This window comes from Pan troglodytes, chromosome 6, assembly GCF_028858775.2.
Source record: "Pan troglodytes isolate AG18354 chromosome 6, NHGRI_mPanTro3-v2.0_pri, whole genome shotgun sequence".
NCBI lineage: Eukaryota > Metazoa > Chordata > Mammalia > Primates > Hominidae > Pan > Pan troglodytes.
In genome coordinates, this window is record NC_072404.2 from 102,564,829 (window position 1) to 102,582,161 (window position 17,333).

Consider the following 17,333-nt stretch of genomic DNA (forward strand, 5'->3'; position numbering starts at 1 on the left):
TCTTAATTTTCTTTTCACCACGTGCTTCTGTGAAAATGCAGGAAGGGCAATGTACCTACATTGGCTTGCTTGAAACTTTTAGAAAAGAAATTCTATTTTTAAGATTTCTTTTCTTCTATTTAAAATAATAGGCCACGAGAGAGCAAGATCTTTATTTTTATAATTCCCTATAATCTAGACTTGATTGCACATTGGGAAATAAGGATTAAAAAACCAATGTCTACAATCTGATTTTTATGTAATATTTTTACTCTACAAGACAAAGAATTAAGACCACATAAAAGCAAAAACAGAATAATTTATTTGAATCCATCTTTCCTTGAAAAAAATAAAAATAAGACTTTAATAGTCATTTCCTTAAGTGTTCACAAGTCTTCTCAAAAATACTACTGGTGATTGAAAAAAAAGAGAAGGCATAGTTTTGTTTTTGTGACAACCATCCTTATTACTTTGTTGTACAAATAACAAGATAGAAATTTGGAAATAAAATTGAAACATAAATTTAGCATTCTTAACACTAATAAAAATTTAATAAAACAAAGTCTGCTGAAAAATCGAACAACGTAAAGTTTCCACATTTGTAGGTGAGACAGGATAGTCTCAGTGTTGATGATAGTGAAAGTGTAGAGTAGAACTAATTGAGGTTTGTAGAGATATTTCATACAAACGTTATGAGGAAACCCCTGTCACTTTCGTTCTCCCCGTCAGCATGAGAACGACTCTCCACTGAGGAATATTTCCCCAACATGTTTTTCTGTTGCACAAGACGTTGTGTATATGCCGAAAAACCTGCAGTTCAATTTGCATAAATGCCTCTATTCTGCATGTAAAGGAATAATGAGGAAGAGGTGTTGGTCTTGGTTTCTTCACTGATTCCAGATTAATATACTTTTCCACTGTTTTTCCTTAAAATGTTTCTTCAGAATTTCACTCAAATGTACTGTTTAGCCCATGAAAGTTCACCTAGTGAAGAGATATACAAAATATGTAAACAGTTCTATAGATTTTTCAGGTCTGCAGGTAAAAGAACTTTAAATTCTTTTATTGCTTTCCAGGGCTACAGATTAGAAGAATGTTTGGAGCTAGCTCAAGAAAATTACATTTATCAACAAATAAATATAAGAGTCAGCAATTATTAAATTTTGTAGATGATTTACTTTCGAAACTAAAGGTTTACTTAACTTGAATGTCCTGTTTTCAATATACTAACATCAGTCTTGGGTTCAATATAAACCCTACCAAGAGCATTTAATGAGGTCAATAGACAACATTGAAATACATCCAGCCATAAGTTCACTAAATAAATAATTGGGCTGAGTACTAGAATATGAACACAAACCAATTTACCAGTTTGTTAAACAGCAGTCCAATTAGGTAATAGACACATGAAGTAAAGAAAATAACACTGTTATTTTACAACAGTCTAAGAGCCAAAGAATAAAATTGTTTGGCTGTCTTTCCTACTCAGAAGTGACTGCCAAATAAAAGAAAGCAGAGAAGTTAGGATTCTTTCCCCAGAGCTGGCACATTCAAGTTGGGAATAAGAGATGGGAGAGATTCACCAACCACCTATAATAATGCATTACTCATGAAGTTGATCTTTGAATTTAATTGGACCTAGAGGAGAATAAAACCACAGATAATCAGGAAAGAAAAATGCTCTCTGCATCTATAGGTGGCATTTATTCTACTGAGAAATATTTATTTTACTAAGAATCACTAATCTTTAGTTAAAATAAGTAAACAGCAGCCCACTAAACTAGGAAATCTTTAAAAGATCCAGTCTTATTTAACGTCTTGCTCTAGTGCATAGTAAATGTCCTGGAAATGTTTGTGAAGTGATTATAAGTAAAATAAGTGCAAAATAGTTTCTGATAAAGAAAAAGGAAGCATTTCACTTATTTATTAAAAAAATTTAGAATTAGTAACATAAATCTGAATTCAAATAAAATAACACTTTAGAAAATATTGGCTCCCCGTTTAGATAATGCTGGAAGACAGACAGAGGAGGAAAATTTTAAGAAGGATATTACGGATAAGGGAGACAGTTATGGAGAAAGAGAGGAAAAGAGAAGGGTAGACTCAGAAAACGAGGCATTCAAAGGATGAAGGTAAAAGAAGAGAGAGCCACTGGAAGACAAAGATCTACAAGGATGAACTGACAAACACAAAAAAGATTGAGAAGACAGAAGAAGAAGGTGAGAAGAGAGAGGCTGTGGGAGGTGGAGATGTCACTCAGTTTGGGCTGGTAGCATGAGCTGGGGTTTTGAGGGTGACTGCCTTTTGGAGGAGCATGTCCCAATAGCGGTTTTGAATACTTTTTAAATAGCAGTTTTGAATGCCTGAAAAAGAACATTTCTGCTTTGTTTTCAATTCTCAAATCTTATTTATGAAATAAACTTTTATATTCTTAAGAAAGTCAAAAGATTTTGCTACTGTCTAAAAGTCATCTAGTTTCAAAGGGTGTTTTTTTTTTAAGAATCAGTTTTTTGACACGCAAAACAACCCAATCAGTTTATTTTGTGTTCTTAAATTGTAGCTGCCATATTCACAATTTTGACTTAAAATTTATTTCGTTCTTAATAACCTTAAAAGATAAACCCCAAGTTGTCATTTGGTTTGTTTACATTCTAATGTGAAAAATTGATAGTTAGAAGAAAGGATACATAGAAAAACAAATGAACTTAAGTAGGATAGAAATTTTAATTAGATTAAATCTTAGAAAGGAGACATAATCTCAAAATTCTTTCAATGCCTTATATTTAACAGCAAACAAACTTCCCCTAGTTTTCTATTATAGACAGTAAAGAGAATTAGGTATCATTTTAGAGTTTTTATTCTTAAAATATCATGTAATAATATCCTACTCTTGTGTTCTACTAGATTGATAATGCAATGCTTTACAACATTTTTTTTTTTCAAACTAGAAGTTCCTAACTCCATCAGTCTGTTCCTTATTTATGTGACTCTAGGTAAATTTTCTCTGATGAGGTTCTCTGAAGTATCTTGCCACTTATTTAGTCCTTAAATGACGCACAGTCCCCCCAGCACTAGGTTTCCTCACCATAAGATGATTTTTCCTGGATTTGTTCATTCCTAGCTGTTATTTTTGGTATTTACCCAGAAGTGTGCATGAATTACTTTGCTGAAACTGTTTATTTTGCCAGAGGGCAAGTTTCTGTATGTGGTTATTGATGTTCTTTTCAAAGTCAATAAGTGACAAAGAAATGATGGAAGATGATCTGTGGCAGTTATGACTGCAGGCAGCTATAGCCCACAAAAAAGAGAAGTTCATTTTATTATTTCAAAAGATTGTAGGCTTTATTTCTCCACGGCATGGAGGAAAGGGAGACTTCTTAGTGACAGCCTTGAGCTTAACTGGATAAATAGGTTCCCAGCTTTGTCCTCAGCACAGGTTTTGTCCTCTATGGGTGAGAGGCCAGTCCTCAATGGGGTTCCACTCAACTGGGAATAGGCTACTTTGAATAAGAGGATTGGCATTGGTGCTGACTGTGCTGTGGACCCTCTGTAGGCTTTTATTTTACTGGTCCTATTTTTAGTGACAAATCATCCATAAAACTTCCATAGCCACTGGAAAATCACTAAGTAATCATTAAGATGGCTACAGAATTAGCCTGAACATTCCTTTCATACCCAGATGTGGATTCCTTGGGGAAATATTGTGAGAAACTAATGTACACAAGAGAAAGTTGATTCTAGAGTTTTGTATCTAGTCCACTGGCCCAAGTGCATGGCCCTCAAAGATATTTGTGTGTTTGCCTGTTTTGTTTCTCAAAATTATGCTCAGGTGGGGAAGTGTGTTCAAATGTACAGAAGCTATAATTTCTTGTTTTGGTATTTTTCTTCTGTGCCTTTTAATCAGTTCTGGGGAAAGCAAAAGCTAAATGCTTAGCCTCTCCATAGCACCATCAAATGCAGATTCGTACTTACTCTGGATGGTCTTGCTGCTGGGCAGGGATGTGCTGAATAACTTCATACACTGTACTGTGCAAATCTTGCCCCGATACACAATCAGAGGCTGGAACAGACCTGCTTGGGATCTAGAAAATGTGACACATTAAAAATAAATTATCTCAAGACTAGTAAATAGTTTTCCCACTATGTTGCATAGTTGAAAACAACTGGCAGTAGTGATGATTAGAGAATTAGAACTATTTATCTTCCCTAGAAAGTTGACTTCCTCCTTGCTACACTTTTCTGCACTTACCCTATGGCAGTTTGCGCAGCAGCATAGCTATAAGGTCAGAAGAAGGATAGCTTGACAAAGCTATGGATTTTTTCTTCATTTAAGAAGAAAGCTGGCAGTACTGTAAAGGAAATATTATAGAAAGAAAAAATAGCAAAAGAGAAGATATCAGGACATCTTAGAATCAGATAGCATATATCATTATCTTTTCTATACCTCAGTTACCCTTTTGACACTATTTGCCAATTATGTGCGCAAGGGTGGCTTAAAAGAAAGAACAATATACAGCCCAAATCCCTCATCATATTGCAAATAAGTAAAGACAGTACCAAGGAATGTGGAACACTCAAAGGAAAATGTTTTGGTTTAAATGTAGTAATGGACTGTAAAAACTAAATGCTTAGGTGAATGTGGAAAGGATAGTGTATTTATGGCTGGTAAAAACCAACAGGTATTTTTATTGAAAGTGGTATTTGTGTTTTATTAATTCCCATTCCTTATATTTCATAACTTCCTTCTTCCTATAAACACTCCCTCCCAATTATTTAGCCGAAGTCTAGTTTTCCTCCCCATCCTAAATGCTTCCTATTTTAATCCTACTTCTGTCCACTTTCAGTCCTTCATATTTATACACCTTCACCTCGAGGGCTCTTTGCTCTTGATAACTCTGAAGAGTTCACTATCTCATGTTAATTTGACCTGCTAGGTTTTAGTGGAACATCTTAGCTTTTTGTTTTTCTAGAAACCACTAATTTCCATTCCACTTGCTATAGTTCTCACATGAAGCCTTAGTATATGTGATTTCTTCTGTCATTTTTGTGTCAAGGAAATTTTGGTTTACGATCTATCCTTGAGATCAGCTCTTGATATTTGTTGTATGAAGGTATTCAGGAGCTACGGTAAAAGCAATCTATTGATGATCACTAACTTACTCACCTAACCAAATATTAGAGCTGTTAAATAATAAACTTGCTCACTTAATGCAATTGTTTTCTGTCTAACTCCTGAAAGAGGTGCTAAATGGACAATGAAATGTGCAATTGGTAGAGACAGAAGTAATCCATTTGTGTACATACCACACAATATGCCAAGAGATTATTTTGATTATCTTTTTTTGAGTCAGGGTCTCGCTATGTTACTCAGGTTGGTCTTGAACTCCTGGGTTCAAGTGATCCTCCTATCTCAGCTTCCTGAACAGCTGGGACTACAGGTGCACACCGTGGCACCTAGCTTATTTTGATTTTAAAAAACTCAGAAAGTTAATAATTTAATTTATTTCCCTTCTCAAGTTCAGTTTTGAGATCTTGGTTTTATTATCACCTTTCCTTTTCTTCTAAAGGCCATTGCATTTGGCTGCTAATCTTCCATTACATAGCTACGTATACATAGCTGCCATTCTGGCTTCTCATGCAGATCCTCCTCCTCATGTCCCTGTCCTCATCCTCCTCCTTTGGTTGTTGGTCTTGATTTCTCACTTCTTCCCCAAAGCACCTGCAATGGCCAATTAAGAACCTCAGCAGATTCCTCAGGAGCTTGCAGCTTTGAAGATGGACATGGCTCCAAATCAAGTTATTCTGTTTCTGATAGAAATAAGCAGGGCTTCTACTATGTAATTAAAGCCCCTATTTCTCTGCTTAAAGTTCTTCAGGGCTGTAATATTTTGAGCCAATTGAGGTCCTCCCAGTAAAACTCCAAAATTGAGTAGTGATTAATCACATGGTAAGATTTAAAATTACATAAATCTCACTCCTTTCCAGTGAATTCCTAGGAATAAATGTTTGCATTATTTTAAATAAAAAAACTGAAACTCCTTATTCAAAAATTCAATTATAAGTCTTAGCTCTTCAGTTTCCTGCTCTCCAATTTGAAGCCACACCTCAGAGTGGTGCTTTCTACCATTGTGAGAAGCTGTTTGAAATAACTGATCCATCAAATATTTGTTTTTGTCTTTTGGTTGTGGAAGTGAAGGTGAGCCAATCCTGCCTGAGATTGAATAGGGTATTGCAAAGCCTTTGCACAGTAGTTCTTTGCTTCATCTGTGACTGTTACTGACTCACCCTTAGGGAGGATGAAATCCAATCAGTCCCTCTCCATTACTCACATGACATTTCTCAAATAAACTCTGTGGCGAGGAAGCTTACTAGATGAACCTTATACACTGATAGAATCCTCTGAACAAGAGAAGTCACGATTCCCTAATGGCAAATAGTCTTTTTAACAAATGGAAATGAGAATGCCTGGAAGCAAGTAATATGTTTTTATGGTGCCCTTCCTCAAATGGACTCTCATAGCAGAATAAGGAAGCAGAGGAAAACTTGGTTCTATACAAATCTATAAAAATGTTAATAATCTGATTTGCTCACAGAAACATTCTGCATGTCTGTTAAGAAAAACTGATTACTTTAAAAGATCTTTTTTTTTTTTTTTTTCCGGACTGAAATGACTTCAACTATATGAAAGCTCCCTTGCCATCTCATGCACCTTTAGGGCAATAATAAAGATGTATACTTGCATACTTTGGGCCTATACGGTAACTTCCTTCTGAAGCATGAGGTATCTTCAAGGGTGTGATCAATTGTCTTTGCAATGTTGTCAAAAGATATGAGGGGGCAATAAAGGGAAAACTGAGGAACAGAGAGAGTTTAGTAAAGTGATGGGTTGCAGTCACCCAAGTGATGCAGAATGACTTAAATTAGGGTCTCCTGATCCGCTGTTTATTCAGTATTTATTTATTTGAGACAGGGTCTTACTCTGCTGCCCAGGCTGGAGTGCGGTAGTGTGATCACGGCTCACTGTAGCCTTGAACTCCTGGGCTCAATGATCCTCCTGCCTCGGTCTCCCAAGAAGCTGGGACCAGAGGCATGCATAACCATGCTTGGCTAATTTTTAAATATTTGTTGGGATGGGGTCTTTGCCCAGGCTGATCTCAAACTCCTGGGCTCAAGTGATCTTTCCATCTCGGCCTCCCAAAGCCCTAGGAATACAGATGTGAGCCACCACGCCCAGCTTGTTTATTCAGTTCTCTTGACTTTCAAGCTAGTTAGTTCTCTCTTCACTGAGATTACCAGGTAAAGACTATTTATGAATTAGCATAACTTCCTTATTTGTGTTAGCTTTACTTATAAAGGCGAAGTAAGATGCTTTAGCTTCCCAAATCTGGCAATGCCATTCATTACGGAGTAAGTCAACGCTGCTTAATGCAGTAATGGGTAATGCAGCCATTTGACCACACTGCCCAGTGCTTAAACAAATGCTTTTTACACCTCTGGTGAAGCAGAATTCTACTTCTCGGTTAATCAGCCACTAGGAAAACCAACCCTGGAAACACCAGAAGCATCTGGAAAAGCAACAAATTCATATATTCCGAAGTCATCCAGAGCATCTTCATGGCCTGAAATGTAAAACAAATACTGCTTACAAACCAAATGCCTTGATTTGCTGTTGTTTTTTAAATCTTTGTAAAACTTATCTTTATTGTCTGTTTTAAATGGTATAGGTACAAAATGAATTTAACATTTCCTAATGCCTATAGTCGTATTGCCATTAAGCAGTGTTGGAAATCACTCTTTCTGAAGCTGAGAATCGAAACTGAATTGGAACAATTATTCTTAAAGCCAGACGTGAGAATAGCCTGTTACATCTTTAAATACACACAGGTGGGCAACCTTGGCCTTTGTAACTTGCAGTTACCAGAGACTCATGGTCACCAGGGTTTAAGCCTGAAGGTCACACCAGTTCTTGATCCACCCGTAATATCTACTGCACCCCGTTAGATCTAACAGATCTAACAGATGTAACAGATCATCAGAACTAAAAAGAGTAAACAGCTAACTGAAGCTTCCCATACATAAAAAGTAAAATACATTACACTATCAATCCACATAAACTATCATCTATAGAATGATGGCGGGGGAGGTGGTTAGGAGGAACCAGATAGCCTCTGGGGCCCTTGCCAGCTCTGACATTCTGTCACTTATAAGTCAGGAAGGTCTAGAAAAGAGGAAGAGGGCCCACATTTATTACACATCCAGGCATCATATCAGGCACTCCACCTATATCATTTTATTTAATTCTCATAGCAACCTTAAGGGGGAAGTTTTTATCCCTATTATATAGAAGAGGAAGTTGTGGTTAAGAAAAATAATTTTCCTAAGGTGACATGAGGGGAAATAAAACTGAAACTTGGCTCCCTGTGATTTTGTGGCCTGAGCCAAAACTTTGTTAACTTATAATAAGTCAGTACAGTCAATATTGATGATAATGAGGGTTACAGTGGGGACAAAGAGGCAATCCTGGCCCCTGCCAAACCTTCTTTTCCTCTTCTCTTTGGGATGGAGCTGCCAGCATGAAACCTACCTTAGGAATGAACAAAGTGATAGAACCCTTTGGCATTTTCAAAATAATAATAGGATCAATGAATTAGCAGAACTAATTTCTTTGATCCTACTGACTGTGGACAAGTGACTTAATCTCCTTGATTATTAGTTCTCTTGACTGTAAAATGGAGTTAAGAGTGCCTTCCAGGCCTGATATTACAGACTTGTGTGACTTATATAAAACCAATACAGAAGACAGCACTTTGTAAAGTGAAGGCACTAACTCAAAGGTAAGAGACTGTTATATTAATTTTAGCTCATATTAATTATATTACATTAATAACATATAATAATATTAACACAACTAATTAACATACATTAAAACTGATAATAGCCCTTTTCAGCTTGGCCATTACCTGAAAATGTTTGAGCTTTCCTGTATTCTGTTTCTGGCCTGAAAAGACAAAATAGGTATTTTTGTCAGGGATAATAATTGAGGAATAAGCATCTAAGGAAAACAACTATTTTCATAGAAAAAGATGCATTACCTGCCTTCTAGTTTCTGTTTTATAACTAAAATCAAGAGAGAAGAAAAATGGTAAGGTTTTTTTTAGTACACATATATACAGCTTCAATTTTTTTTTTTGTAATTTTAACCTACCTTTGTAGGGTTGATATTTTTTCCATAGGAAGAGAAGACACATGGATATAATCAAAAATAGTGATATTCCAGTTATACTTGCTAAAGGTGACAATGATTTTCCTTTCTGTGCAAGCTTCTCCAGTCCTAAATAAAAAGATAAATATATTTTTAGCAATAAATTGCTACAGTATATAACTTGACTTTTTAAATGCCTTATTTTAAATGAGACGCTATTGAAAAAAATATATAAACACGTATATTAGAGACACAGAGAGAGAGAGAGAGACCAAATGGAAGGAATGCACTTATTTTAGAACACACACTAAACTCCCTAGGGATACCTGTGATTGGAAACGTGGTGCACTGCCCAAGTTAAAACTGACTGTGTTGTACTAGGTGTAGCCAATATCTCATGTCGTACTTCTCAGTGATGTTTGCCACCTTAACTTAGATCTGTTTCATCTCATTGTCTCTACATTCCTAAATGCTAAGTTGTTCTCTCATTTTCCTTCCATTTTGCTTTTTTAGCATAATTCAAGTATGTGAATTTTCCAGGGATATGGTATGTGATTAAAGGTGCAAGAGGGGAGGTGTTCATTTCAAACACACTTTAGTAATTTTTGGCCAATAAAGAAATGTCTCTTACCATAAATGATGAAAAAAATTAAAAAGAAAAAAGAAATGTCAATTCTTAAAATAGGATGTATGTGTGATTTTTCAAAAAAATATTTAAAGTCCCACCTTTTGACTAGAATTCACTTTATCAGTCATTCCCTTTATTAATATCACTATATAAAATACGGTGCTAATAACATCTGCTGAGTGCTTACAATATGTCAGGCTCTGTTCTAAGGGTGCATGATACATATTAACTCACTGAATCTTTACAACAATCCTACCAGGGAGAGATTATTTTATCATCCCTTCCAACAGATGAGGAAGCTGAGTCTTGCCCAAGGTCACTTGAGTTATAAGTGGTAGAGTCCAGATGTTACCCCAGACTCTTAACACTTAATGATGCCTCCCTTTAATATAATTTTAACACAACTTATTAACTGTGGCTATGTTAACACCAGCTTCAGGTTATAATATGTTTAGTTATATAGTCAATCTATATAATAGGAAGTAGTTTTAACCTCCAACAAATGAAAGTAACAGATGTCTTCCATATTACCATGTGAATCAGATATGGGTGTGGAAATAAATCATGGCAGTTGCTTGTCTCTGTCCAGATTAATGTGTGAGTGAAAGTCATGTGATGCCATTTCCATTCAGCAATGGTGAACAGCCTGGAAAATCTGGGTGTGGTAAAGACCATGGTGGCTACACAGCTCTGCAATAAATATCCAGCCTGCACTGTGTCATCTTTCATCATAAAATCTCTGCTGAGATCTCCAACAGCCAAAATAAGGGAGGAAGCCTTAATCTTTTCTTTCTCTCAGTATGAACCTACATTAACTCTCTTGGCTTTTCCACCCAGAATACTTCCATTTCTTAATCTTACAGGAATCTTTTAATAATGTAGTGTAGATCATATGTGCAAAAATCGAGTAAACACATCATGGAAATCGGTTATCTCTTCTAATTTCCCAATACAGCACCATTCACATATTTCCCTTAAGTCCTAAAGAGTTCGACAAGGTTGTTTTTCATTATCAAAAATCTTCACCATTTCTGATGGGGAGTTTATAAATTTCTGACATGCGTTCAGAGAACTGCATTCTTAAAATGTTATTCTATGGGATTATAATATCTGTGTCCTGCTTATTGCCTTTAAACAGATTTTAAATTAAACTCTTTCAAACCTTGGCTAGAAGAAATAAATGCAAGGCAGCTTCAAATGAACTAGAATGGCAATTTATTGATCCTAGATATAGACTAGAACATCATGAAGCTTTTTAGATTATTTTTGCCTCATAAAAAGTTGTAGAATAATTTATATTCTCCCACTGTTAGAAGGCTGACCTTTTAGTTTGGAACCACTTTGCACTTGGGTAGTCTCTTTGTGAGATCTTAGCCTTTTCTCAGATATTATTCTCTTGTGGGATTGTTCTCTCTAAAGAGCTGTGTAACTTTGGGTGAGCCCCTTGGCTTTCAGGGTTTTGATTTTCACATTAGTATAATGAGGAGGCAAGAGTGACTGGCATTTAAGTTCTCTTCTTGCTCTGATACTCTATGACTTGCGGGAGCCAGAGAAGTTTACATGAAGTTATGTAAATAGGACCCTATATCTGTGGCATGCTAGTAACAAAGTCTTCAAAAAATTGCACATATATATGTTATTTTAACACACCTTATAAACACACACAATACACTTTTAAGTTTAATTTCCACTATTTTTCCTTCATTTCCTCAAGTGTAGGCAATGTAATTATAGAGCAACATTTTTCTGAGTTTTAAAACATAGTAATTTCATTATCATTAAGTCCAAAATGTTTTCTAATTTTCACTGCAATTTCTTATTTGACCTATGGGTTTAGAAGTCTGTTGCTTAATTTTCTTAAGTTTGGGAGTTTTCTAGTGGTGTTTCTATTATTGATTTTTGGTTTAATTTCATTCTTGTTAGAGGGCAATCCTTTGAAGTTTGTTGATGTTTTTAATGACTATACAAATAGTCATATGAAAAGGGTGTATTCTGCAGTTGTTGTATGTAGTATTTATATTATTTCAACTAGGTGAGGCAGGTTTTCTCTATTCCTACTGAGTTTTTGTCTGTTTTATTAATTACTGAAATAAATATGTTAAAATCTCCCACTTTGTGATTTTTTTCGGTCAATTTTTGCTATTTATTAGGTGCACTTCCTAATGCTTCTTGTCTTGAAGAATTTATCTAATTCATCTAATTTTTATGTACATTATCTTATACCAGTACGGTAAGTCCTCACTTAACATCAGCTGATTCTTGGAAACTGTGACTGAGCAAAACAACAAATAATGAAATCAATTTAACCATTGGCTAATTGATATAAACAAGAGCTAAGTCTCTACAACATATTTCTGGTCAGAAAAATATCAGAGTTCTACATAAAGATCCCAAACACTTCTAATATCAAACACTGAAATAAATTGAATGAATACATACATTGAATAAAGATTAATAAAACAAGTAAGATAATTATTTACTCAATTTTTGGTAAATCTGTGAATGATGGCAGTGGTAGTGGTAATGGGTTAAATCAAGGAATAAATGTTTACAAAGTGAAAATTGTAAAAAGCACCTCCTAGCATCATGCAGTTCAAAAACTAACATCACAAATCTGGTAGTCTTGTGGAGCACTTTCATATCACATCATTTATTGTCATGCATTTATATGATTATCCTAGTCTTTATAAATTTTTATTTGACAATCATTCGTATTCATTCATTCATTCTCCAACCTGCTTATTCTAGTTCAGGCTTGCAGGTGGCTAGAATCCTATCCTGGAAGCCCAGGACACAAGGCCGGAACTAGCCCTGGACAGGGTACCATCCCATTTCAGGGCACACTCACACACATACCCACACTAACTCAGACAGTGACTATGCAGATATGACAGTTCACTGAATGTGCACATCTTTGGGATGTGGGAGGAAGCTGGAATACCTGGAGAAAACCCATGTAGGTAGGGGGAGAAAGTGCAAACTGCACACACACAGTGGCCCCAGTGGGAATTGATATTTTTTCTCATCAATATTATAATGAAATGATGTTGAAATGAAATAACATTATTAGAAGACCTGCTATATAGCTATGCTAGCTTTCTTTTTTGTATGGTTTATCTGTTCATCTATTTAATTAAAACCTTTCAGTATCTTCATACATAAGGTGTGTATCCAGTTTGACATTTGTTTTTTACTTGGAATATTTAGCGCACTAAGACCTAGTATGATTAGTAATATATTTCAGTTTAGATCTGCAATCTTATTATTTTTTCTATATTTCCTACCTTTTTATTTCTTTTCTCTCTCCTTTCTTGTCCTAATTTAGATTAATCAGAATTTTATTTATCTTTTCTTCTCTATTTCCGAGAAGAAAAAAAAGACATTTTTATTTGTCTTTTAGACTTTAGGGATTAAAAATTCTAATCAATAGTTATACCACTTACTGCTTCTATGATACAATAATTAGTTTCATATTACAGTTGGGAAATCTAAGACTCCAGGACTCAAATTTGAATTTAGCAATGTCTAACAACAATTCCATGCTCTTTCCACCACTCTTACCTAATCATTATAGAAGAAACAAAATCCTTCTCCCAAATGAAGCCCAAATCTACTCAGTTCTACCAATTGAAGCAATGACAAATAAATCAAATCCTCTCTGTATATGATGTCATCTTAATTGTTTGGTGAAACTCACATCTCCCCCTGAGAATCCTCTTCTTCAGATTCAGCATCCCAAGATCATTTTGTTGTTCTTTACATAACTGGATTCCAGATTCTCTACCATCCTAGAGGTGCACTTTTGGAAGCCCAACAAAATTTAGTTAATTTCATTTCTAAGACATAAATTTAGAAGGACCCATACTTCACTGCGGTTGTCAATAAGATAAAGGCAAATAGAATGCTCTCTGAGACAGTGACAGTGATAAAAAAGCAAAAAAAAAAAAAAAAAAACCAAAAAAACCACAAACAAACAAAAAACAAAAACCAGAAAAACTGGTAAGAAATAAATAATAAAAAAGAAAGAATTGAAAAAAATACCAAATAATAGAGTGGCAAGATTTAACATATATCGTATGATTTGGGCACCACGTTTTGCAAGTGAATTCTCTATTTCATCATTTTAGATCTGACAATAAAATCAAAACTAGCTAAGGGAATTTTCAGATAATGCACAATTAAATATATATTAAATATTATATATACATAAAATCAAATGTACAATTTGTTTTCCATTTACAAAAGAAAATTCATACCATTTATAGTTACAGATAAAGAAAGAGTCTCAGAGAAACTAAAATATTTGCCATAGTCAGTAAGTCCTAGAATTGAGAGTAGACAGGTTTTTTTCTGACTGCAAGTTCAACTTTTTTTCTGTTAATCTGTGGTCAAAGATTGGTTTTTCCAATTAGTAGGTAGGCTCTTCCATATCAGTTTTTCCTCTAACTTTTTCTGACATACGACTTCATGTGCTTCAAATCTTTCACTTCTTAATAGCCAGACTGCCATCACCAAAATTCTATAACCCCTGAAGACTCCTCAAAAAAGAATTCAATGCTAATTTATTCTATTCAAGTTTTTGCAATGTGCTTTACCATCAGCAAAACTGCTGAAAAACACTTGAGTAGTCTTGGCTGTTTTTTCCCTCTTAAACTTGAACATATGCTAATAATTACTATTTCCAAGCAGTTCCCGTTCTAATAGTGAAGCTTCACTCTGGCCGACATCAGCTCTCTGCCAGACACTTCTGTGATTCTCCAGTTAGGCAGTAGGCTTAATATACAATGACTGGATGTCTTAGACTAGATAAGATACATATGTTCCCTTCTCCTTCATTTTTAACTTTTTGTCCCTTTTGATATGTATTTAGTAAAATGACCTAATTTGCACACATTCTCTCCTACAGAAGATCCCACTGTTTCCTTCCTCCATTACTTCCTTATTTCTTTAGGCTCCTTCCTTATTGCCCTCTTGCCTCTTCCCTTGGCCTGTGTTTGCCCTACATCAGAGAGCTTTCCTGTAGTGACCAGTGCCTGTCAGCCCAAAACCACGGCTGTGGCAAAGGCCAAGAGTCTTCCCCATGGAGAATGAGGAATAGGGACAATCCTTTTCTCGGAAGAAATGATCTTTCCTGTTAGTCCTCTTCTCTAGAGCATTCTGGCTCTCTGCTCTCAACACTGCTCCTCTATCCCAGAACACACAAGATTTACCAGGTCCAGCATTTGAAATTTGTTCCTTTCACACACGCAAAAACTGCCAAATATGTAAAGGATCAAATCAAGGGGCACAGTTGTGGTCTCAGCTGCAGGCAAGTGTTTTTGCAAAGATGAACTTCCAGAACCTGAACTTGAAAATAAGACAGCAGGAAATTCTGACCCTATTGCCATAGAGAATGTATAGGGATCACTTCTGCAGTTCTGGACACTTGCAGGAGCTTCCTTCTTTCTCCTTTCAGAGAGTTTATACTATTCTTTAGCACATAGCATGCCATTCTCCCCATTATTTAAACATGATGGACTCATGTGCCAAAGCCATAGTGCAAATGCTATTTGCCTCCTCCTTAGGCAAACAAATAAAATGGAATAACATGTTAAGTGCAAATATGGGCAAGAGGTGTGGTATCCATGGTATCGCAACCCTGCTGTTTGAGACTGCACTCAGTGGCAGGACAGCCATATGCTACCAGTCTGTGTATCCATTTCTACATCAAAATGAAGTCTTGAGATCTCTCTCATCCAATCTGTTCACTGATTATGGCAGCTGACTCATGTCCCTCCGGAGATGAAGGTGCCACGTTGAGGAGTGTGCCATTTCCACACTCCATCATAGGCCCACTGACAGACACAGTTGTTCAGTGCTGGATGCTCATGGAGACATCACCTTAGGTCTCAGGGTCTGAATGTCAGATTTGTAGTTCTATCTTAATTGTCATTTCCAAAGGCCCAAAGTGAAATACATTTCCTAGACGTCTTGACTTGAGAAATTTCCAGATAGAAAAAATTAGTAAATTCATTTTCCTGCCTTGAGTCTTTTTCCTGTTCTCTTCTTTAAGAAAAGATGGGAAATATAAATAAATGTAAAAAATGGTAGCTTTCTCAGGATCACGTACAAATTGAAAACTTTTCTATTATGGATAAATCTCAAACTATGCCCACATGGCCTTAGGGAATTCTGTTTATACAATTGAATGCCTTCATTAAATGTGAACATTTGAATACTGATCAGATGATTACATTTCCATAAACATTATCTATCTATCTATCTATCTACCTATCTATCTATCTATCTATCTATCATCTCTCTGTCTGTCTGTCTATACATTGCATGTCACAATAGCAATTTTGGCTCAGTTAAAACTTTAAAGTAGGGACATCTGCATTCAAGGAAGTCCATTATTAAGGTAATAAAATCTTGTTTTGCAAAACACAAAGCTAATTTATTATTTTAATAGCTATTCTTTTCTTGAAATGTATCATAGACATTATTTTCAGTTACAAGTATTTCCTAACTTTGCATTAATATGAAATTATACACATTGTAGACAAACCAGAGTATCTCTACGTACATAGCATTAAATTAGATAGGTGATGAGAAAGTACACGTACATAGCATTAAATTGGATAGGTGATGAGAAAGTGACCCTATACCTACCTTTTAGAAAGACCATATGGTTTCATCAACATTCTCAGTTATATCAAAGGAGACAGTTTGTATAGTGGTTAAAAACAAGGGCTTTGGGTCAGGTGTGGTGGCTCACGCCTGTAATCCCTGCATTTTGGGAGGCCGAGGTGGGCAGATCAACTGAGATCAGGAGTTTGAGACCAGCCTGGCCAACATGGCGAAACCCCGTCTCTACTAAAAATACAAAAATTAGCCAGGCATGGTGGCACGTGCCTTTAATCCCAGCTACTTGGGGGACTGAGGCAAGAGGATCACTTGAACCCAGGAGGCAGAGGTTGCAGTGAGCCGAGATTGTGCCACTGCACTTTGGCCTGAGCAACAAGAGTGAAACTTCATCTAAAAAAAAAAAAAAAGGCTTTGAATTCAGATATTATTTATCACTTACTAGCTGTGTGAACTTGCCTGTTGTCTCTGTTTTCTTTAGGATATTTCCATGGAGATATAAAAAGGTCAATTAATATCTCAAATTAGATGTGAATCATAGTCCAAAGAGGTGAAAGTCACCGTTTGCTGTAGTCTTAGAAAGAGAAAAACACAGAACTAATTGTTCTCTCCAGCCTTCCTCTCCCCACTGAAAATCCCCAATAAAACCTGATTATTTCCTGACCTTGTCATTTTCTTTCCATATCTGTGAACTTGGAGTCATCTCTGGCTCTGTTTTCCTTTGGCTTCCACGTTTTATTGCTAAAACTTTTTGGTCAGCCAAATGTTTTGCCTTATTAAGAAGTAAGAGGTTAATCTCTTACTTACAGCTTCACTGGCGACACCAAACACCAATTCGGTTCTGGAAACATCTCAAAAGCAGGTATTTTAACCTTTTAAATGATTTCAAATTCTCCACAG

At 35.7% G+C, this 17,333-nt stretch overlaps 1 protein-coding gene across 3 annotated transcripts in view; it reads right to left on the reverse strand.

The window, feature by feature from the left end:
* Positions 1 to 278: 278 nt before the first annotated feature.
* Positions 279 to 17,333, reverse strand: part of HEPACAM2 (HEPACAM family member 2) — a 43,746-nt gene continuing 26,691 nt past the window's right edge. For 2 of the 3 annotated variants that reach the window (XM_063814747.1, XM_519202.8), the window contains exons 5-10: positions 9,185 to 9,310; positions 9,072 to 9,096; positions 8,940 to 8,977; positions 7,525 to 7,598; positions 3,952 to 4,061; positions 279 to 963 (exon numbers count right to left, since the gene is read on the reverse strand). In XM_063814747.1, the coding sequence (XP_063670817.1) occupies positions 960 to 963; positions 3,952 to 4,061; positions 7,525 to 7,598; positions 8,940 to 8,977; positions 9,072 to 9,096; positions 9,185 to 9,310 (377 nt within the window). In that variant the 3' untranslated portion in view covers positions 279 to 959. Of the gene's footprint in view, positions 964 to 3,951; positions 4,062 to 4,228; positions 4,329 to 7,524; positions 7,599 to 8,939; positions 8,978 to 9,071; positions 9,097 to 9,184; positions 9,311 to 17,333 lie in introns of all 3 variants that reach the window. The other variant, XR_010158593.1, reaches the window with a different exon arrangement.